This window comes from Eufriesea mexicana, unplaced genomic scaffold (assembly GCF_001483705.2).
Source record: "Eufriesea mexicana isolate 0111107269 unplaced genomic scaffold, ASM148370v2 scaffold36442, whole genome shotgun sequence".
NCBI lineage: Eukaryota > Metazoa > Arthropoda > Insecta > Hymenoptera > Apidae > Eufriesea > Eufriesea mexicana.
In genome coordinates this window covers 166,190-188,464 of record NW_016942804.1, presented here as the reverse complement: position 1 = coordinate 188,464, position 22,275 = coordinate 166,190, and the positions used below count along the sequence as shown (strand labels likewise).

At 31.6% G+C, this 22,275-nt stretch overlaps 4 protein-coding genes across 9 annotated transcripts; 3 read left to right on the top strand and 1 right to left on the bottom strand.

The window, feature by feature from the left end:
- Nucleotides 1-64: 64 nt before the first annotated feature.
- On the top strand, nucleotides 65-1,744 carry Pdxk (pyridoxal kinase). The gene is made up of 7 exons (XM_017909920.1): nucleotides 65-219; nucleotides 531-630; nucleotides 723-866; nucleotides 933-1,053; nucleotides 1,116-1,261; nucleotides 1,334-1,513; nucleotides 1,589-1,744. The coding sequence occupies exons 1-7, from the start codon at nucleotides 127-129 to the stop codon at nucleotides 1,708-1,710; spliced, it is 906 nt and encodes a 301-aa protein (XP_017765409.1). The 5' UTR covers nucleotides 65-126; the 3' UTR covers nucleotides 1,711-1,744.
- A 303-nt stretch (nucleotides 1,745-2,047) lies between these two features.
- RpIII128 (RNA polymerase III subunit RpIII128) lies at nucleotides 2,048-6,755 on the bottom strand. The gene is made up of 16 exons (XM_017909874.1): nucleotides 6,678-6,755; nucleotides 6,440-6,594; nucleotides 6,190-6,366; nucleotides 5,841-6,132; nucleotides 5,617-5,774; nucleotides 5,451-5,556; nucleotides 5,193-5,378; nucleotides 5,004-5,117; nucleotides 4,725-4,925; nucleotides 4,130-4,407; nucleotides 3,920-4,059; nucleotides 3,260-3,852; nucleotides 2,939-3,185; nucleotides 2,702-2,866; nucleotides 2,507-2,637; nucleotides 2,048-2,431 (listed from the first exon to the last, which is right to left on the bottom strand). The coding sequence occupies exons 1-16, from the start codon at nucleotides 6,753-6,755 to the stop codon at nucleotides 2,048-2,050; spliced, it is 3,405 nt and encodes a 1,134-aa protein (XP_017765363.1).
- A 357-nt stretch (nucleotides 6,756-7,112) lies between these two features.
- LOC108554574 (isovaleryl-CoA dehydrogenase, mitochondrial) lies at nucleotides 7,113-9,045 on the top strand. Its single transcript, XM_017909894.1, has 8 exons — nucleotides 7,113-7,278; nucleotides 7,470-7,559; nucleotides 7,633-7,854; nucleotides 7,923-8,250; nucleotides 8,339-8,432; nucleotides 8,509-8,599; nucleotides 8,679-8,847; nucleotides 8,912-9,045. Exons 1-8 carry the CDS (start codon nucleotides 7,138-7,140, stop codon nucleotides 9,043-9,045), a joined length of 1,269 nt encoding a protein of 422 aa, XP_017765383.1. The 5' UTR covers nucleotides 7,113-7,137.
- Nucleotides 9,046-9,684: 639 nt separating this feature from the next.
- Zasp66 (PDZ_signaling and DUF4749 domain-containing protein Zasp66) lies at nucleotides 9,685-20,976 on the top strand. Of its 6 annotated transcripts, none has more exons than XM_017909913.1 (9): nucleotides 9,685-9,741; nucleotides 11,482-11,705; nucleotides 12,364-12,517; nucleotides 17,734-17,889; nucleotides 18,065-18,115; nucleotides 18,714-18,802; nucleotides 20,131-20,275; nucleotides 20,350-20,388; nucleotides 20,712-20,969. In XM_017909913.1, exons 1-9 carry the CDS (start codon nucleotides 9,700-9,702, stop codon nucleotides 20,802-20,804), a joined length of 993 nt encoding a protein of 330 aa, XP_017765402.1. In that variant the 5' UTR covers nucleotides 9,685-9,699; the 3' UTR covers nucleotides 20,805-20,969. The 6 variants fall into 6 exon arrangements, with proteins under 6 accessions (XP_017765402.1, XP_017765401.1, XP_017765405.1 ...); XM_017909911.1 differs by lacking the exon at nucleotides 9,685-9,741 and adding an exon at nucleotides 10,237-10,717 and having other exon boundaries at nucleotides 20,712-20,970; XM_017909914.1 differs by lacking the exon at nucleotides 9,685-9,741 and adding an exon at nucleotides 10,241-10,717 and having other exon boundaries at nucleotides 11,482-11,612; nucleotides 20,712-20,967.
- Nucleotides 20,977-22,275: the final 1,299 nt, after the last annotated feature.

Here is a 22,275-nt window from a genome sequence, read left to right as displayed (position 1 = left end):
ATGTTACGTAATTTTTAGTTTAATCTATATATAGGAATATATACGGAAAAATATTAAGGGAGTGTAGACTACAAAGTTCTATCGCATTGTATATTGTAAACACTGTTTACACATTAAGTAAACGATATGTGCACAAAAAAAATACCACGAATTCTTTCAATTCAAAGTCATGTAGTGTCTGGTTACGTTGGTAATAAAAGTGCAATATTTCCTTTACAGGTAAAAAATGTATTCATCAGCGAAGGTTGTATCATATTACATTTTCTTTCAAATTTTAATGACAATTTTTCACTTTTCATTCTACATTTATTTTTATATTAATTATATTTATATACAATTTCAATCGATGCACGCAAATGAACGTAAACTAATCGATGAATGGAAAAATATTTCATATAAGAAGAGAATGATTTCTGGTGAGGGGGATGGGGAGGGGGAGGAGAAGGGGGGAGGAATAAATATAGAAAATAAATTTACCAATTGTTTTGGTATAGAATAAAAAATATAGAATAACAATTTCTTTTATGTAGCTGTTGGGCTTTGAAGTGGATGCAATTAATTCTGTTCAATTTTCCAATCATACAAATTATAAAACTTGTAAAGGTCAGATACTAAATGATAAAGATTTAGGTAATAACAGATCTTTTGTTAAATGTAAGCAATAAAAAATAATTTTAATGAAATGTTTCAGAGTTTATGAATTATTTACAATTATTTTCCAGAGGATTTAATGAATGGTTTAGCACAAAATGATTTGGATAATTATACTCATTTACTCACTGGATATATTGGTACCGTTTCATTCCTAAAAAAAATAGTAGAGGTGGTTCATTCATTAAAACTTAAAAATCCTAATCTTATATATGGTAAATAATTTAGTAATTAAAAATGTTACTTGTTGCAAATATTAATCATCAATTTCTTAATACAAGTATGTGATCCTGTTATGGGAGATAATGGAAAAATGTATGTTGCTGAAGAATTGAAGGAAATTTATAAAAAAGAGATAATACCTTTGGCAGATATTATAGTACCAAATCAATTCGAATTAGAGTAAGTTTTACACATTATAAATTTCACATGAATTATAGATATAACACCATTGATTATTTTAGATTATTAAGTGACATGAAAATCAATACAATGTCTGAGTTACAAAGCAGCATAAAAAAGTTACATAAAGTTGGTCCTCAAGTAGTAGCTATTTCATCAATAGAAATTATTAAGGATAAATTAACATCAGTAATTAGTACAAAGAAAGGTAATTAACTAAAAAACTTAACATTTGAAATAAATAAAACTTTCAAAAATATTAAACTTATTTTAATTTCAGACAACAAATTAATAAAAATAGATATTCCAAAAATATCAATTAGTTTCACAGGTTCTGGAGATCTTTATGCTGCCTTACTTTTAGCTCACACATATTTACAAGATGATATGATAACTGCTATCGAAAAGACTACAAATTCTTTATACAGTGTTCTACTGAAGACTTATGAACATTTTCAAGGTACATGTCCATTTTCTTAGATAATTCTTAGATAAAGATGTAAAAAAAGGTAATTTTTTAAAAACCATTTATTAGCATGTCAAAATGAAGAATCACAGTTTGCAAGGAAAATTGAGTTACGTTTAATACAATGCAAGAATTACATTGAAAATCCAGAAATTTGTTTGTTTGCTAAACCATTTACATGGGCAAATTAAATTGTTGAAGAAACATATATACATCCAAACTATTGACAACCAATAATATTTGTTAATATATTTCATATGTACTAAGCTTTGCATTTGTTATAAATATAAATTAATTTTTTGATTCCATTTACTGTAAAATACATGCAAAGTATAACATAATTAATAAATATTTTAACTGATTCTAAAGATTAGATTCAATGTCTTCCATTGTAAAAATAATTATTGAATATATATTGTACAAATGATAAAACTTGATAAATAAAAGATATTTTTCACAATACTTTTGCATGTCAAAACGATTTAAAACCACATGTACAAATCGCAATAATGTGTAAGTTGCATTAAGTTATTCGCAATAATTTTTTAACGTTAGACGAGGTACAATATTCATAGATTGAAGTTCTTGAAAAAGTAATTTACAAGCATATGGCATAGAAATTGTAGAAACACATGAACTAGAACGACAACTATGACACCAACCGCTATATGCCATCAAACCACATTTGTTGCATACATCAATATCAAATACATCACTGGATATCATAAGTCTCTCTATCAACATCATACTAGCACCGTACCCAATCAAACAGTCTCGTTCCATTTCACCTAATCGTAAACCACCCTCTTTGGCTCGACCTTCTGTCGGTTGACGTGTTAATACAGCTCTCGGTCCTCGAGCACGAGCATGCATTTTGTCTTGTACCATATGTTTCAATTTTTGATAATATACCTTTTAAATAATATACTTATAATAATATATATGCTTAACATAAAACTAAATTTGAAAATAAAAATATTAACATACCGGTCCAGAATAAATATATGCTTGTAATGGTTCTCCTGTAATACCAGAATAAAAAAAATCTTTGCCCAAATAATTATAACCATGTTTTATTAATTCTTCACAAACATCATTAACCTTTGAGCCTCCAAATGCTAAATAAAAATAGTTGTTATAAATTATTTTAAAAATTAAGAAAAAAATAATTAATAAGCATACCTGTGCCATAGTGAAATTCTCCTTTTATAACACCAGCTTTTCCAGCAAGCAATTCTATTAATTTTCCTACTGTCATACGTGAAGGAAAACCATGTGGATTCATAATCATATCAGGGCATATACCATAATCATTAAATGGCATATCCTGTTGTTCTACGATTAACCCTGGATATCAAGGTAAACAGTAATACAATATATCTAAAGAAATTAAATGACAAAATATTTGTAAACACGTACCTGTTACACCTTTCTGTCCATGTCGACTACTAAATTTATCACCTATCTCAGGTCTTCGAGTTTGTCTTAATAATAATTTTATCAAAAACGCATCTTCTGCATTACTAGAAATCATAACTTTCTCAACATAAGCAGGGACAGGACCTTTAAAAACAAGTGGAACGTCTTTATATTCCGTTTCCGCTTGAACATTACCAGAATTCACTGGACCAATATTTGCGGTCGGCGATGATTTATTTACCATGACCTATAAGAAAAAGAAATGCATCAATTCATTATTCATTTAAGTATATTTTATTTAATTAATATTTAAAAATGGACCTTTCTATTTTCCACCATTTCTCCAGGTGCAGCAATTCCATCACTATCTATCACTTCATGTTTCCAAACAGATTTCTTTGTATTGGAATCAATCAATGGACCCATTATTCGATCATATGTTTGATTAGCATATCTCTTTAATGTACATTTTGCATTTTTATATATTAAACATCTTCCAAATCCCCTATCAATTGAAGCCTTGTTTAAAATAAGAGCATCTTCAATATCATAACCACTATAAGACATAACAGCTACTATTGCATTTTGACCAGCAGGTAGTTTATCAAAGTTTATCAATTCTATTGTTCGGGATTTCACCATAGGTGTTTGCGGATAGACCAAATTATACATCAATGTATCGATACGATTACGTTGATTATAACCAATAGTTCCCATTGCTTGTTTTCCCATAGCACATTGATAAGTATTTCTGGGACTTTGATTATGATGTGGATATGGTACTAAACCAGCGCAAACACCGAGTAATGTAAACGGTTCAATCTCTAAATGTGTTGTCTTCTCATTAATGTGCGATTCATTGAAAGCAATAGAACTATCATTTTCTTCATTCACATCCAAATACTCAATCAACCCTAATAATGAAATAATAATAATATTAAATATATACACGATTCAGTTAATTCTATTCTTTACTATTACCATTTTGTAAAAAATCTTCGAAACTTCGTATTCCTCGTTCAAGTAGTTTTATATGTTCTTCTTGTAGAAGAGGTTTACAATTCTGAACAATAATATATGGTCTACATAGTCGTCCTCCGTCAGAACTAATTTGTATACACCTATGAATAAGTTAATAATTATAAAGGATTGTAATTTTATGTATTAGTAAAACTTTCGAATTAACATTACCTATGCTGATGCTGAGTATATATAGAAACAAAACCATTTATTAAGCCTTTCCTCCGCAACAATCTAAGGATATTTACCAATCTCTGATAGTTTTTTATTACACCCAGAATATTACCATTCAAAAAAACTATGTATACGTTTCTATTATTGATTTCTTCTCCACCAAGTAAGTTAACGTTTTCTACTCCCAGGTTAAAAGCTAATCTAGTAATTGGTTCTTCATCAATTTCAGTAGTAATATGTGTCATAAGAGCTAAGTTTTTAACTAAACCACAACCCTGTAAATATGTTTGTATAAATAATAATATTAAATATTATAATTAATAATCCTCATTAAAATATATGTAATAACAACCCCCTCCCACCCACAGACAGAGGGGGAGAGGATCTGTTGATATGTATAGTATATATTACAGCTTATTTTGTATTGCAATAATCCTTTATAATAATATATGTATAAGATATACACAACACAACTCAGTGTTGTCATGAGGTCAGACGAATGTGTAAATAGTATTTAGTATTGCATTATGAATGTATCCTGTCTGTATCTAGTGCTAAAAAGGAGAAAGAAATAAAAGGAAATAATACTAACTTCTCCTTCAGGGGTATCACTAGGACACAGCATTCCCCATTGAGATGGTTGTAAAGATCGTGGACCTGATACTTTTCTTGTTTTTTCAAATTGCGAATTAACACGTGTCATCATACCAAGTGCCGAAATATAAGAAAGCCTAGATAGGACTTGAGTAACTCCATGTCGCTCCATTTTAAATCGTTTAATTGTCCAATTACCCTATTTAATATAATTTTTTATACAATCTGATCTTTAAAATTTCTTTATTCTGCATATTGATTTATCTTATTTACTTACGGATGATATGGCAAAAGCTAATCCATTAGTAATTTGATCTTGTCTCATATGTTTTACAATATCAAATTGTGCAGCTTTAATTTTTGGTATATTTTTATCAGCTATTTGCTTTAGCTATAAATTTGAAAATCATAATGTTTGTTATGGTTTTTAATGGAAATAATTCAATGTTGTAACATACTATATTACCTCCCAATTAAATCTTTTAAATAAATCTTCAAACATCAAAGACAGTAAAGAACCAGCCAGCTCTAATCGCTTGTTACCATAATAATCTCTATCATCTACAAGTTTTTCATCAGATTGTGCTTTCATAACTTTACGAATCATTAAAGCAATATAAGTTGCTTTCATTTTAAAATTAAAACCTATGACCTGTAAGATTAGATATCATAGTAATACCATTTTTGATATTTTATTATTTTTACAACTTATTAAATTACCAACAGGAACATGAGATAAAATATTAGTTGCTAATATATCCTTCATTTCATCAGTAATGCTGGATTTTATCACTGAATATCTTTTTTGCTTTCTTTTATTGCTGAGAAACCTGAAATATCGCTTAAAATTAATGTTCATAATATTAATATCTCTTTTATCAGTGTAATACCTTAATGCCTGATTTTGAGCAAACACATTTAAAACATGACATTCTTCTAAACTGCATGCAAATTTTCTCATAAATTCTTCTTCCGTACCAATAAGTTGCATAATTTCTTGATCACTCACAATTCCCATTGCTTTAAATATTATTGTCACAGGTATATCCTAGTTATATATTTCTATTTTATAAAATATAATTAAAATTTTAGTGTGTAATTATAATATACTTACATCTTGAAAAATATTATGTCTCATATAATATTTTCCACCTCTGCCTACAACATTAGTTTTGGTTTTTCTTTCATGTGTAGAACTATTACAAGATGCTACAATACATCCTTTACTATCTTCTTCTAAAATAATTCTATTTCTAAGCATTTGTTCTTGTATCAAAATTACTTTCTCTTGTCCATTTATTACAAAATAACCACCAGGATCATGTGGACACTCATTCATTTTTGCCAATTCAAAATGAGATTTACCAGTTAATATACAATTTGAACTTCTTAACATAATAGGCATTCTAAAAAAACATTACGTGATATTTATTAACATTTTAAAGATATATTCTAGTTTATACCTTCCAATCAATAAATTATTTTTTATTATTGGTTGATGGCCTCTTATATATTCGATATCAACTGTGATAGGTGCAGAATAATTTAAATCTCTTAAACGACATTCATGTGGAGTTGTAGGACGTGTCACATTAAAACCTTCATCAACATCAGATGAACCAACATGTACATTTAAATATCTATTGAAAATATATATATATATATATATAATGTAAGATACAACAGATTGATGTATGAAATAAGAGTGCTTACTTTACATAAAATAAAGGGTCAGCATCACTAATTACTTTTTCATTTGCTTTCACAATCTTCTTTATTTCCACATTTATAAAATAATTAAAAGAATCTATATGTTGCTTAACTAGACCTTTTCCTTTAAGAAAAGCAGGTACAAGTTTCCACTTATCCTATGAAAATGTAGTTTCATAATTTATACTTTATAATAGATTTCTTGAAATAAATTATATCAATTTTAACCTTTCTTTCATACCTGAATGTGTTTTACAACTTTATTGTATTTTTCTTCCGATTTAATACGTTTATGGAGATAAATTTTCATTTCACCCATTTTTCCATTTATGAAAGATATAAAATTATAATATTAAAATTAAAAACCTTGATAACGATATAATTTTATAACTATTCGTTGTTAACTCGACTTAACAGATTATTTTCATAGTATCACTAAACACGTAGAGCAGCATAAATTTATAAAATTGAATTTGAAAATTGAATAACTATGAGCTAAGGAGAGTGATACCGATGAGCCAAAGTAATCATAGTTAATGTAACAAAGAGACATTATATATGAATGAAGCATGCGCACACACATACACACGTGCACGCGCGCGCGCACGCACGCACACGCATACGAATTAATATGGTTATTAGTATACAATTTCTTTACAATTGTTAGAATTAGAATTTCAAATTATTAGAATTTTAAAAATATGGAATTTAGCATTAATAAATTTACGAGATCACTTTTATGGAACCTATTAAAATCGAAAAATAAATTTAATGTAAGATATTCTTCGCAACATTTCAAGATAGATGATAATATTTTTGGATTAAATGAACAACAGAAAGAGGTTAGTATAATTAAAATTATGTTATCATACTAATATTATCAAAATTGATACTTAGATATTCGATATAAACAATATTTCAATAATTAATAAATCTGAAGTTATATTCTTTTCATTTGTTTTATTGATTAGATTAAAATTAATATTAATATATGTGTTAATAAAAAAAGAAACAAATTATTATATTTTTGCAGCTTCGGCAATTAGTATTTAATTTTGCACAAAAGGAACTTGCTCCAAAAGCGGCCGAAATTGATAAGAAGAATAATTTCGATGAACTTCGAGTAAGCAGCAGAATATTTTAAGAAGTGTAAAATTTGATTTTGGGCGTATTTACTATTTAAGAATTATTTTTAGGAGTTTTGGAAGAAACTTGGCGAATTAGGTTTATTAGGAATAACAACAAAATCGGAATACGGTGGAACAGGTGGTACATATTTAGATAATGTTATTATTATAGAGGAATTGAGTAGAGCATCAGCAGCCATAGGTCTTAGCTATGGCGCCCATTCAAATTTGTGTATTAATCAAATCCACAAAAATGGAACGGAAGAACAAAAATATAAATATTTACCAAAGGTAATATACGTAAATAAATTTGATTTGTATTTTACAATGAATATTTAATGTATCTAGATTTTATATAGTTATGTAGCGGAGAACATATCGGAGCCCTTGCGATGTCAGAATCGACATCCGGATCTGATGTAATTTCTATGAAATTGCGAGCTCAAAAAATAAGTGATTATTATGTGTTAAACGGTCATAAATTTTGGATTACGAATGGTCCTGACGCTGATATTTTTATTGTTTATGCAAAAACGAATCCAAATGCGACTAAACCACAACACGGTATCACAGCATTTATCGTAGAACGAGGTTTTGAAGGTTTTAGTACAGCTGAAAAGTTAAATAAACTAGGTATGCGAGGTTCTAACACTGGTGAACTTGTGTTCCAGGATTGTAAAGTGCCTGGTAATTTTTCTTTTTTTTTTAAATTACGCAATAAATAGCTTAACATATTCTTACACTTTACTCTATAAACTATTATTATACATTGTAGCTAAAAATGTACTCGGACAAATAAACAAAGGTATTTATGTGCTATTTAGTGGTCTAGATTTGGAACGTATGACGTTAGCAGCAGGTCCTTTAGGGTAAGATTTTCTGCTTTGTAGTTGCATAGTAAATGACGTTTTACAAAGTACTGTAATTTAATATCATATATGTTAGGCTTATCCAGGCTTGTTGCGATGTGACATTTGACTATGCTCATATGAGAAAACAATTTGGAAAACGAATAGCAGAATTTCAGATGATACAAGTATAAAATGATGAAATTTGTTGAATTTATATATAGAATTTTAAAAAATTAAAAATTAACATTAACATTAACATTTTAGGAAAAAATAGCAAATATGTATACGAGTTTAAGCGCTTGTAGAAGTTACTTGTACGCTGTCGCTAGATCTTGCGACGCAGGACACATAAACCGGAAGGATTGTGCTGCGGTAATACTTTACATTGCCGAGTGTGCAACTAAAACTGCGTTAGATGCAATTCAAATACTCGGTAATAATTCTTAATCTTCTTTAATGAGATTTGAATGTTTTCTGAAATGTATGCAAACTTTTAGGTGGAAATGGCTACATAAATGATTATCCTACTGGAAGATTTCTAAGGGATGCTAAATTATATGAAATTGGTGCTGGTACCAGTGAAATTCGTCGGATAGTAATTAGTAAAGCAATTAGCGAAGAATATTTATAAATAAAAATATTATGTTTTTCATTTTGAATCTCATAAAAAAATTATATTTTAAATATCTTATTTAAAATGGTGTATATATTAAATTTTTATAATATCAATTTGTAACATATCTTTCCTTTAGAGATCACAAATAAAAGTGCATGTTAGATTTACTGTAAATTGTTTTATTATGTATCCACATAAACCGAACAGTTGTTTGAAATTTCTTTCAATTTAATTGCCTGCTAACTTTACTGACATCAATATCTTTAACAATTAACGATTTGATTGAATTATTGATAAATAATTTATAAGTAATTAGTATTACCGATTTACATATCATTAAAGTTAATATGTGTACACTTTCTTAGGATTGTGTAAATCGAGATAAATGAGTCACTAGAACGACACACTCTTAAAACTATGATTGACTAACCTTTCGCGCTATAGGTTGCTAATTTAAGTCAAACTTACGTACACTCTCTTTCTCTCAGTTTAGTGCACGTACTCTCTTTTAACTATTTCTCTTTCTTCCTTGATTTAGTCTCATTAATCACAGTGCAGTCGAACTAATTAGATCGAAACCACATAGGGGAGAGAAGCATTCAAGTATTCGTAGACGTCATCTAATGAAAGAGTAAAGAAAGTGCGATTGAGAATTTTTGTGAAGCAAAGATGTCTCTTAAGTTTTCCATAAGTAATTTTTATGAAACCTATGTGAGTACATAGCAGCTTGATCAAATCCAACATTCTTCTTCATTTAATTTTTTTTATAATTTACGTTGATACAATCCGATGGACTATACTTTACCCCGTATTGTTATTTATTTTTTTCCTTAGTACTTTTCCTTCGTGAATTTGAGGAGGAGAATCCATTATAACTGATAAATGTGTTAATAAATAACTTACGTTCAGTGTCTAATTTTGTATATTCATTCAATATCCGTCAACAAATTCCTGATTCTGTGTACACATATATAATTAAGAATAGTTATACGTTAACAATATGTATTTTCCTTTTATTTGTCATTCAAAAAATGCTTTATAAGGACAAGATTACTCCAAAGAAGTGATACTCGCGGTAAAATGTTACGAAGAATTTATAGTATCAGAGTATTTAGTTTCATTTAAGATCATTAGTCCTATCGGTAGGTATGGCAAAGATAGGGAGGCCGTAAATGCCAGAGAAATGAGTGCAGGTCGGGCCAGAACAATACACACAGTATGCCAATTTGAAATGGGGGCAGAATAGCAGAAGTGGCGGGCCGGTAGTTGGGTAACTAAGCTCGTAGAAGTAAAGTCTGTCAAAATCAAGTGGTGGTACAGCCAGTAGTTCTCGTTGACCAGCAAAGAGCGCAAGCAAGGCTTCGATATTACCTCGATTCGCACTAGATTCGTATCGTTTCGATCTCCCTCAACGATTTCACAGCTTACCAGTTTCCTCTTTCGATTTGAGAATCTTTTTTTTTCTCGTTCTGTTTCCTTGTCAACCTGCTCGCAACTTTCGATTCAACGATCGATCTCGATTTGTGTTCGTTATAAACACGCGACTGCGTTCTTCTGACAGACAGAATAGAGCATGACGAGGAAACAAACGGTGATCGTGAAACTTAAAAGATGCAGTACCGGCAAACCTTGGGGAATTCGTATCGCCGGAGGCGCTGATTTGGGTACGCCGATCGTCATCACCCGCGTGAGTTCTTTCAATCCATTTCTACTATGCGATTTCACCTGATATCTGTTGCGGTCTTCTGCTATTAGGTGCACACAGTTTACTACTTACAGTTATTATTAGATCCGCGGCAAACCTCTTTCTATAACAGAAAACGACAAAGAACGAAAATTATTTTCCAATGTTCATAAACTATTGCTTATATACAGCGATATCATTTGAATCGAAAATACATTTCAATGTTATACGAAAAGTTTGCGTCTGCTAATTGATACCACGATTTTTAAACAAACATAAAGCTCGTAGATTTCATTATATACATGTTAAATCGTAATCATGTCTAGCCGACACAAGTAACTTAATCTCTTGCATCTTAACCGCCTCGACTGCATTCTTCCTGGCATGATCACTAAACGAAGCAGAGGGAAATCGGAAATACATCTGAACGTGATCCAAATGTTTCTATTGATTATGAATAATTGCATATTAGCTTGTACTATATAATTAAATAAAGATTATTCGTATTTGTGCTTTTAAAATTCACTTGCAACATTTTGTTGTTAACACAACTAACGTAGATTAACAAACAAAAATTTTAATAATTTTATAACATTTAACGTTTGTTATTTGCAGTAGTATAATCGGTGAAAGTCAAATTAACGCTGTTTTAGTTATTAAAAAAACGACCCTTGAAATGTATTTTTCATTGTACGTAATTTGACCAATAACAAATGTTCGAAAATGATCGATGCGTGGTTACGTTACGATGAAATTTGTATTTGCAGTCGGAGAACGAAACGCTCCAGAGGGGTGACGTGATCAAGAAAATCGACGATTACGATGCACGAGATGTCAGGCATGTAGACGCCCAGAATCTTCTTCAAAACTCTGAATCAATAAGGCTCGTGGTCGAAAGGTCTGAGCCATCGAATGCACCTCGTATCGACATTACCACGTCATCTCCGATTATTGAGTCGAACACTGGCGACAGGGCTGCGGTCACTAGTCTGTCAGAAAGCAATTCCACCTTTGTTATTATGCGCTTGATTTATCGCATCACTATCTACACGCTACTATCGCTACGTAACTTGACTATTAACACTTCATTGTTAACGTGTTAAACCTGTTCCTTCTATCTTTCTTTTTTTCTCTATTTTTTTTCCTTTTCTTCATTTTTACACGCTTTAATCGCAGTGCCTGATTGACAGCTCGCCGCATCAAGAAACATCATCGTTATCTCGACAATCACTTTCTCATTTCCAATTCCAATCAAATTTTTCGAATCTTTTCTACTGCAAAACAAAAGACAGCTTTACAAAATCGAAATATAAAGGAAAAAAATATAAATATAAATACAAATAAATATATATATACACACACACGCATAGATATATATTTATTAAACTAACGTTTATACTGCTCAAAGGTTAAAAGTAGAATAGAACATTAACCTTAATATAAAGTTTGATTCGCTTTTAAATTGCTAACATTAAAACCCTATTGTTTTGCAGTTGCATGCACTGCTAGAACGAAATATGTTATATTCTACCGCGTACAAATACGTAAAAATGCTTGAAAGTGATCGTCGAAAATATCATGGAGGCTCCCGTGAGAGGAATATTTTTTACATTGATTCGTTAGTAAGATGCTTTCCCATTCCGCTATAGAGCTAAACAACCGAAAGTACCGTCGGCATTACCGAAGAGTCCCATACCGCCGCCTTCGACCGACGAATACAGTCGGCCAACATCACCGGAAAGCCTTAACTTACCACACGAACATCTCGATGAGGTTCGCGAAGAGAGAGCCTATTTGTCGCAGGTACTTTGAATAGATACACTTTGAAACACGAACTCGTACAGAAGCAAGCAAATTACGACTCACAAGAGTTTCTACCGTAATAAACTGGTTCGATACATATTTAACGCATATCCGAGCATATGACTAATGGTCGAGTCAAAGTACTTGCTTGCTTCTATTTTATTTAGGTTAATTTTAGCAAGTGCACTTCGAAAAGAAATTTAACCCACATTCAGTATTTCTTCAAAGACAACGATAGGAGTAGATTCGATTGCAACATCGATTCATAAATGTGAAATAGAAACTACTTTCTAACACTTTAATTTTGAAAATGTAAACGCCGCCTTAAAGGTTAGTTTAAACTTTCAGGGAAGTTCGTTGACTCGTAAATACGTGCTACCAAGAAAAGCGCGTCATGCATTTTTACAATTTTTGAGTGTATTCGTTAAAACTTTTTAATAGTTCGTTCGTCTTTACGAACGAATACGATCTTTTTTTAATACCCTATTACGTATTTTAAATTGTCGCTTCGTCACCTTTATGCGAGTTAGAATAGATTTTGAGGTTCCTGAAGCTATGTAGAGTGAACGTCATTTAACAAATTATTTAAGATCGATAAAAAATTAATAGCCGACCATTTAAAAAGGAAGATCGAGAGGTAATCGACGACGATTAACAGACATCGAATAAAATGTCGAAATTATTCGCTAACTACATATATATAACACAGTCTGCACCTGTGCGTCTAGGAAAGTAGAACGTTCTTTGATCATGGCTGAAAAAAATGTGGTTAAAAATTGTATTAGGGAAAAGGAAACAATAGAGAAAGCAAAAAAACACTACAATAATTACATTAAACATCTATATTTGACTGATAATTCTTGGAAACTAATCGGAAACGATGTTTTTTTTCTTTGGCAAGTAAAACTATCGCATAATATCGTACCTCGTAAGGAATTTATATACCGCGCAGACAACAACGTAAATTATTGAATTTCAAAGTACACGGTAGTTTGCATTTGGCAAGTTGCACACCGTTCCGAAATAAATCGGACACTTTGAAATTCAATAACTCATAGTTGAATCACCAACAAGGTATAGGATGACAGTATATTTGTCAAACTTAATCCGCTATTTCCGCATTCTATTCTGAGGTGTCGATAAACTGTAAGATGCATTTAATTTCGATTGAAAAGAAGAAGTTAACGTTGTACATTAATATTAACGAACACGCGATCGTTTAATATAACTGTCTGTCGATCAGTTAATCGAAACGTTAAGATTACTGTTCATTTATTTATTAGCTTTTAATCCGGCTGTTAATCCGTTCACTTATCCGGTAATCTTTTCTACATAGTACTCCGACTTCTTTACGCGATCATCTGCTTATACCCCTAGCGGAAATTTTAATAAGAACGCAATTGCCGTTGACTTCGTTAGATGGAATCACCGTCGGCGGAGATTTAGAAAGCCAATAGCATATGTAATAGTTTCATGAGAAGTACGAAAACGTTGGATGTTCGATGTTCGAAGTGTGAATATATTTTTGTTGGCCCGCCACGATGCCGGAAAGTCCACGTAGAGGCAGTTGCCACGCTATAAATATCGCTTTTGCATCGAAACCACTGCTCTGATCCAATACTACGCGATCCAGGACGATTTCGCTACACTATTTCGATTCTAGTCTTCACCCAAGAATACATATTCTTATTGTTCTGTCATCGATTGCAACATCAAAATGTCGCTCTAAGGAGATTTCAGGAGGACTGCTACACGCTAACCATTGTACTTCTGTCATATCGCAAAATAAACAGTTCTTTAAGTACCAAAGGTCTATGAATACTTTAAAGCAAAGGCAATAGCGTAACTCATCGCATTTATGTCAAATATTAACAACGAAAAAGGATGCCATGTTGGAAAACAGTTTACTCGAGGTTTCGCGACAGCGATATTTATACAAGATCGGAAAATACTGTGAACTGCATAGGAAAGAATGAAAGACAATAGTAGCGAGCACTCGTAGAAAGTAAACAGAGAATTTGAAACAAAAGTTGAAAAAAGTAAGAAATTAACTCGATGGTAATATATTTAAATAATAATTGGTATTTTAAATCTAAAATTTTAAGAATATTTCCAAGCTTTTTCAGGATTTGGTACGAGTCCAAATGTGACACAATCGATCAAAAATACACGCAAATGGAAGTCGAAATAAGAAAGAATTATTGAATAAATTGATTATAAATTAATATGCCTACCGAAGGAATCATTACGATAAAGATCTTTACTCAGACGAAGATTCTAAAAGCAATAAAAACCATTGTAGAAATAAATAGATAATGGCAGGAAGATCGTAATGTCGATCAAGAGGGTAATACGTAGGAGTGATCGAGATACGTCGGTAATACGTGGAGAGGAGAAGAAAGAGCGCGAGAGGAGTCGCGTGGAAAAGACCAGAGTTAGTGCCGCCCGCGCAACGAGACAGTGCGTTAGCGAATATTCGTCAGAGAGGTCAATAAGGAAAAAGTGAAGTAACTTCTAGTTGGAAACGAGAAGAAAGGGAAGAAAAAAGAGACGATCCTTCCTTGAAAGTGCCACATCATTTGCAGGAATACGAACTGCGGTTCGATTAGAAAACGATGCCGGCTTATACGACCGTTTATCGTCACAACATCGAACAGCAGCCGAAAGAGGAGGAGGCTGCTGTGTTTTGGGTACGAATTAGTCAATTAAAAATAAAGGAAATATATTCGATGTTTTCTCGAATATCGATAATTCATCGTTATCGTAATATTTCTAATTCATTTAATTAATAGGAACATAACGATTAAGTTCGATCGCCGATTCATCCAATTGTTACAACGATCGTTCGTCTTTTGAATTATCGATGCTCGACGGAAAGAGATGTTTTTCGTTCAAAGAGAAGAATCTCGGGCATTCTTAATATTATGCGAGGATTGCAAGCCCATAAGTATACGCGATAATTTAACTGCAAAATATCATAACATCTTTCGAAATGAACTAGCCCAGTGTGTCGGGAAAGGCGGGCAGGCTGCGTTCTTCTTAATGCAACATTCTTCCTCGTATTTTGCTCCCGTATAGGTAGTGATACAAACGGTTATTTTTATAATAACTGTTTTTGCAATAATGAACCTTAAAATATGAATCAGCTATTGAAATCGAGCACCTATTAGAAAGAAACGTAACATAAGATGATCTAGATTTCGAATTACGTCGCCGTGTGCCAACCTTGACACCCTCCGTAAAAGTAGGGCTAGGTCTTGATCCTATCCCAATGACATTGAAAAAGTTAAAGAAGCAAACTTTCATAAAGCTTATGACAAAATGTGGTGTACATTTTAAGAGCGAATGCAAGGGAAAGAAGAATGATTCGGTGGAAAGGAGAATCACACCACGGGTATGACTGACTAATAACACGATGCAATAAAACGCATGTAAGCATGTTACGTGCTATTCATTGGTATCTTATTCTATTTTCGTAAATGAGATCTGGGTTAGTCAAACACAAAAGGGTCATACAACGACACCTCTATAGCTTGTCCCTCTTGACTCTACGCAGAGTTTTTTCTTTGAAGAACTATTTCTGTAACTTTTAGAAATTGTTATTATAAACTAAGAGAAAAGACACGACGAAAATATACAGGAAAATTGTCAAGGTTTGGAAATATTTTAAAATTTATATACGATAAACCATTGAAACATTTATTATCTTTTATAATTTTGTCAACAGATTCTAGAAAGTTTTCTTATTGTTAGAGTTCAAGTTTCAGTACATCTCTACCGAGCCAAAAGATGAATGCTTTTCGAAACAACCGTGTCCGAATATAATTCGGGGACATTTTGTAAAATGACGTAGAAATAGCAACTTTCTTCTCTGAAATAATCCATTGTCTATGAACAATGTAGACTTGTTCGATGGAAAATTATGAAATATTATTTTTAACTTTTCTTTAGTTAAAGAATCGATAAAGATTAATAGATATTTGACAAGCATTGATCGAGACGAGATGAACGATTTCTTAGTAGACGAGGTACGTGTTATTTTTGCCGGCTAGGGGCCTTCATCTATTTCGAGAGAAATACCGATGCTCACCCTGTAAAATAATGTTTCTGACCCATTTATAATGAAATAGTTATAATCGTTATTCGAGACGATCTCGTAAAATCTATGGTTGCATCGATCGTTTTCAATCGTTGATTCCGTTCCGAACTTCGTTGAAACAAAGTCGATGGTGGCTGGATTCAAATTCGATTTTCTATTCTTGCAAGCGAGTCTTATAAATACGACGCGTAACCTTATCCTGCCGTTCACGATCTTTCTACATCGTTCCACTTGACATTCTCATTTTCGTCATGTTTCAGCAATGACGACAGCCGATCAAAGAACATCAAGCTTTTAAACAAATATGAAGCTCTTACATCTCCATAGCATCTCCTGCGAAATTTCCTTGATCTTCTCAACTCGGCTTTCTCCTTTGTATTCCTGTAAATTGTATTTTTAATAATTTCGTAATCCCGTGTAAAACGAGCGATAGATAACGTAATCGTGGGAAATACTTGGCAAACAGTATTCGTAACACTAGTTTTATGCAATTTTCCCACTGTACAGATACGAGCCAAGTACTTGAAATTTAAGTCGCTTTGTTCCCTTAAGTCCCTTTCATTCGAGGTTAATAGTCGTCGAGCACTATATTCCATAAAGTGTATATTCGCTTCCGACTATACACCAGAAAATATAGTTAACAGTTGGATCAAAAAGATTACGTTTGCTCCTGTTCCAACGCAAGAATTATTACTTGTGCAAAAAGAAGAAACTAACGTATCGATATCGTGATATGCAAATGATCGATAATTTATTCTCGATCATTTGCAGATTGTATTCATAAATGTAAAACTGCATAGGATACTTTATTATCGTAAAAGAGTCAGAAATTAACGAGATATAATCGATGCCCGATCGCGTGGCCTCTTAGGATAGACTTATTTTAGATTTTGTTAGTTGGTAATTGACATCGTTCTAACAGGACATTCCACGCGCCTACTCAGCTCCTTAAGAACTTTTGCTTCGACTATATGTGATATATTAATTATTCTTATTATCTAAACGTTACGTTTTTTCTTGTTACTGAAAACGCAGTTATGCAAGTTAAATTGATAAACAGCAAAACATAAAGGTGATACTATGTGATTGGAATACTATAGATGTCGTCGATTTTTAGCCATACCGCACAACTCCTTTGGTCTTGCCAGGTGCAAAGATCAAAAAGGATGCTCCGCTTGGAGAGTGCTACTTGCGCCATCATCCAAATCCGATGATCAGGGCGGCACCGCATCATTACGAATCAGCTCACCCCGAAGTTGCTATGAAACAAAAGGTGCGTTTTATTCAATCTTGTAATATAAATACTTTGTTTGCAAAAAAAAAAGAAAATCGTCCTATATTTCGATTTTCTTGAATGAGGACGAATTTTTCTTGGCGTCGTAGAATCGATAAATATTATGTAAAATCGATATTAATTTGTAAATATATTTTATACAACGTCTGATTAGGTGGCAGAAACGGTACTTCAACGTGTCTTGGGACCGAATGAAGTTCCAAAGGTTTGGATTACTTTATTCTCAAATTGCTTCCGCTTTCATGGTCATTGCTTCCGCTTTGAGCAAAAATGATCGTGTTTTAACCGTGGAAATTTTTCGGAACCCCTTATGAACGTCAATTATATAACGTGGCATGCGATCGATATTTTGTCGCTAATTAATTATCAAATGATCTGTCGATCCATTGGAGAAATTCAAATTTGCATATTGTTTTTTCGAGAAATTCTTCTAACCAAACTTGTTGTTAAGTTTAGATTTGTACACGATCCTCGCCAAAGAACTAAATTCAAGGATTTATTATCAAGTTATAAATAACTAAACAAACGATTCATCAAATCCATATCGAAGCATTATCAAATAACTATTAGTTATTAGTTACATGCATTATCACGATGAATTGCAACATTCAAACTAATATTTTCAACATGTATAACGGTAAACTTATGACTTACTTTATGAAATTGGAAACATCCGAAGTTCGACATTTAAAAAGTAATGTAATTTATTCAATGAAAAGAAAAGGGAAAAGCAACGATACTGTTTTAATTAATTTACAATTATTGCAACTATTGTTTATTGTCTTATTCAATTTCGTTCGTAGGTTGTGCACAAGCAATTTAACTCACCGATTGGGCTCTATTCAGAACAAAATATTGCCGACACTATAAAGTGCCAAACATCCGCTATACCGTAAGTAACAAATAAATTTTCATAAAACATAGGTTACCGCCGTACAGCTTGCAGTAGCATAATAAAGTTACTAGTATTAATAGTATTGGATTTTTGCTGAATGCTGCTACTTATTAAATTATTAACTCTGATCAGTTATAATCTTGACGCCATTAACATTAACGGATATTTTAAAATTATAACTCGAATAATAAGTGCATCAGAAGAATGATCCATAATATACATGCAAGGGACATTATTTGGAAGTTCTAAGTCGAGGACTTTTCAATTTGTTGGCGATCAACTGCCGGGGACGTGATCACAACGGCAAAGTATGGACGTAGAACAGAAAACGCAGCTCAGTTCTTACATCGCTGTCTCTTTTTCAAATGGATAACACTCACGTGCAGTTTGTTTGTTTTCCAGCATTTTCATAGATTTTTCCTTCGTGAAACAGAAACAGGAAATACAGGAGCAAGCGAGAATCTTGAAAGAGCAGGCCAAGGCCGCCTCCTCGAAGAATGTGTGGCCGCAATTCAATAAACCAAATTAATATCCAGTTTGAGACGTTTTCGATGCTTCTCACGCTCAGTATATTTGTAGTTTCAAGCTCTACTCAATTTTCATATAAATCATTGGTCACGTTCCTTGTCTCGAAATTATCTCTCTTAAAATCGGTCATTAATGGAAGTAATATTTACAGCAGTAAATAAACTTTATTTTTCATTTCTTATAATCGGATAAACGAGCGTGGCCACTGATCCGTAATTGAGCTTTCGATAAGCGTTCGATAAAGTGTTTACTCTAGTGTTTTACAGTTTAATATCTGTAAATCATAATTAGGGCCGTGACATGTCTATTTCAGTTTGTATAGTAATATCTCGAGTAGAGTCGATAATATTGAGAAAAAACATAGAAGGCAACTTACAGAAAAAGTTTGTAAAATAACAATACTATACATTTGCATGCTGTACCATTGAAAGTAATCAATAATTAATCACAGTAAATGTACATGCATATAAGTAGCCTTACTAATTTTGATACTCATACAATGAAGAGCAGTTCTCGAGAATTACGAATATTTAGAAATGAAAGCACTTATCGACATATGTTCGGTGTATTTTAAATATAAGAATTGAAATAATGCGTAATTCTCGGGAAAAGGCATCGGAAATTTAGTTGGGACATATTTGTGACTCGATTAATGAAAAGGGCATGGAAGCGGTCCGAAAGTCGCTCTCGAACAAACAATTGGCGATATAACTCTGGCTGCTGCTAACCGATCTGTCAAAATCGAGGCAAATGAATTAAAAATAGTCCGTGTGTACACATGCGATACAATGGTACAGCCCGAAGAAACCAGTGAAGTACGACCCGAGTAAAAGCGAGGCTTACAAGGCTCTACAAGAGGAAGCTCTCGGTGATACGGTGCAGGAAGTAAAACAACCAACTCGCACCGGTGTTTTCTCCCCACAAAAGGTTAACCAAAATAGGGTATGTAATGAACTAAGTTAATTTCATTTAGAGTTAAATTTAAATTTAACAATTTTATAAAATAACATTTTCAGGTATACCACGCTCGACCAAAGAGTCCCGCCGGACCATACGTAAGTAATATGTGTATACCCCGATATTGGGATATCAGTGTCATTTATTCGTATTATATCATGATATTATGTAATTCTTAATTTTTATGAAAAATTGTATTACCATTAACTATTAACGTTTATGAGTAATTTATATTACATATGTATATGTATACACATATTTATTTATACTAGAAATAATTTCCTTAAATCATTGAATTTAACATCATTCCGAAGATAATAATTCATATAATAATTCAAATACAAAATGTAAAAACATTGGTGAAAGTCATTAACTCTGTTGCTTATTCTAGCTGCAATGGAAATTTACAATTTCTTTCTAGGTAAATATCCTCGATGACGACGGTGAAAAAATCCACCAAAGTAACAGCTTCAAAAGGATCATGTATAGTGTCTTGGGGCAAACTGATTATTAATTTGTGAACTAATGTTATAAATATATCTTATTTATTGTTCATCGGAACAAATGCTAAAGTAACAATGAAAGCTATTTCAGAATTAAATGTGATAAAAATATTGTTAAAATAACACGAATCATCGTTGAAAAATAACTTAGAAACCTGTATAAGATATTTAAATTCTATATTATACTGCGAATTTTACATACGACAGAAACTGCACTGACAATATGTACTAAATTTTTTACTTAAAATTCTGATAAAATAAAATCTACTACAAATAAATAAATATTAAATGTGAATCACGTATGTAAGAATGATTACTATTTTGTTATGACCTTATTACATTATTCAACAAAAACAAAATCCTGTAATAATTGAATTACATTGAAAAAGAAAAAGAAAGGGTTAAATGTTATTAAAAGAGAAAAAAATTATTTAAAAATTAACAATACCTAATAATAGTTAACATTATTTAATTTAATAATAAATTGCTACAATGTTTATTATAATATATTGATGCTTGTATACTAAATAAACTTCAATTTATTTTCATTGACAGCTTTGATCTATTAAACTTCAATATTAATACATACATGTATATATCGTCGTTATTATGCATATATTAACAAGAAATGATGTGGAATAATAGTACCGCAGTTTACATTGAACCACGTTACATCTATGACAATCTAGCGGATTACAAAATATCGTGTACTATTGTTTCACATTTGTGGAACATAAGACGATGTAGTTTCACTAATCAAATTTAATATTAAGGTACGTACCCATCTTTAAAACAATTCATACATAAAACAAATACTGTGCAGACTATGCCTTCGCAGACTATGCAGTAACCAACGCACAACGTTGGCTGAAATAAACTAATAAAATATTTTTTTTAAATATTCATTAGCAAATATTCACTAGTAAATTGTCTTCTACTCCCATCACTCTTTTTAAAAGAGAGAAACTTGTTGAAACTTTTTGAGTAATAACATTATAACTCGATTTCGTACGCAGTTTTTTTTTCCCTACTAAATTTATATAAATTTACATTTTCACAGTTTGTTACGCAATCGAGTTTAACATTTCAACCTATCTCTTTATATAATCCTACCATCTTACCAATCATTTAATACTTTATCGAAATAGAGTAACAATAAAGAATTAAATCGACTGCCTTTGTTTCTTACTGCATAAATAAGTAAACAGAAAAAAACAATTGCCACAAATATACATTACCAACCCGAAAAGTTTCATTCATTTCTCTACAGTCATAACTATCGATATATTTACGCTCTGCGTAAAATATTTTATAAATTAAAAATAATACTTTCTTTTTAATCTTATTCGTTTCATACAGTTAATTTTATATTAATATATTAACAAAATAAAGTATAAACGTTAACGCACGAATATTTTCAATTAATGTAATAACTATCACTTCAAGATTTACGAACTGTTCAATGAGTAACGCATGTCAAAA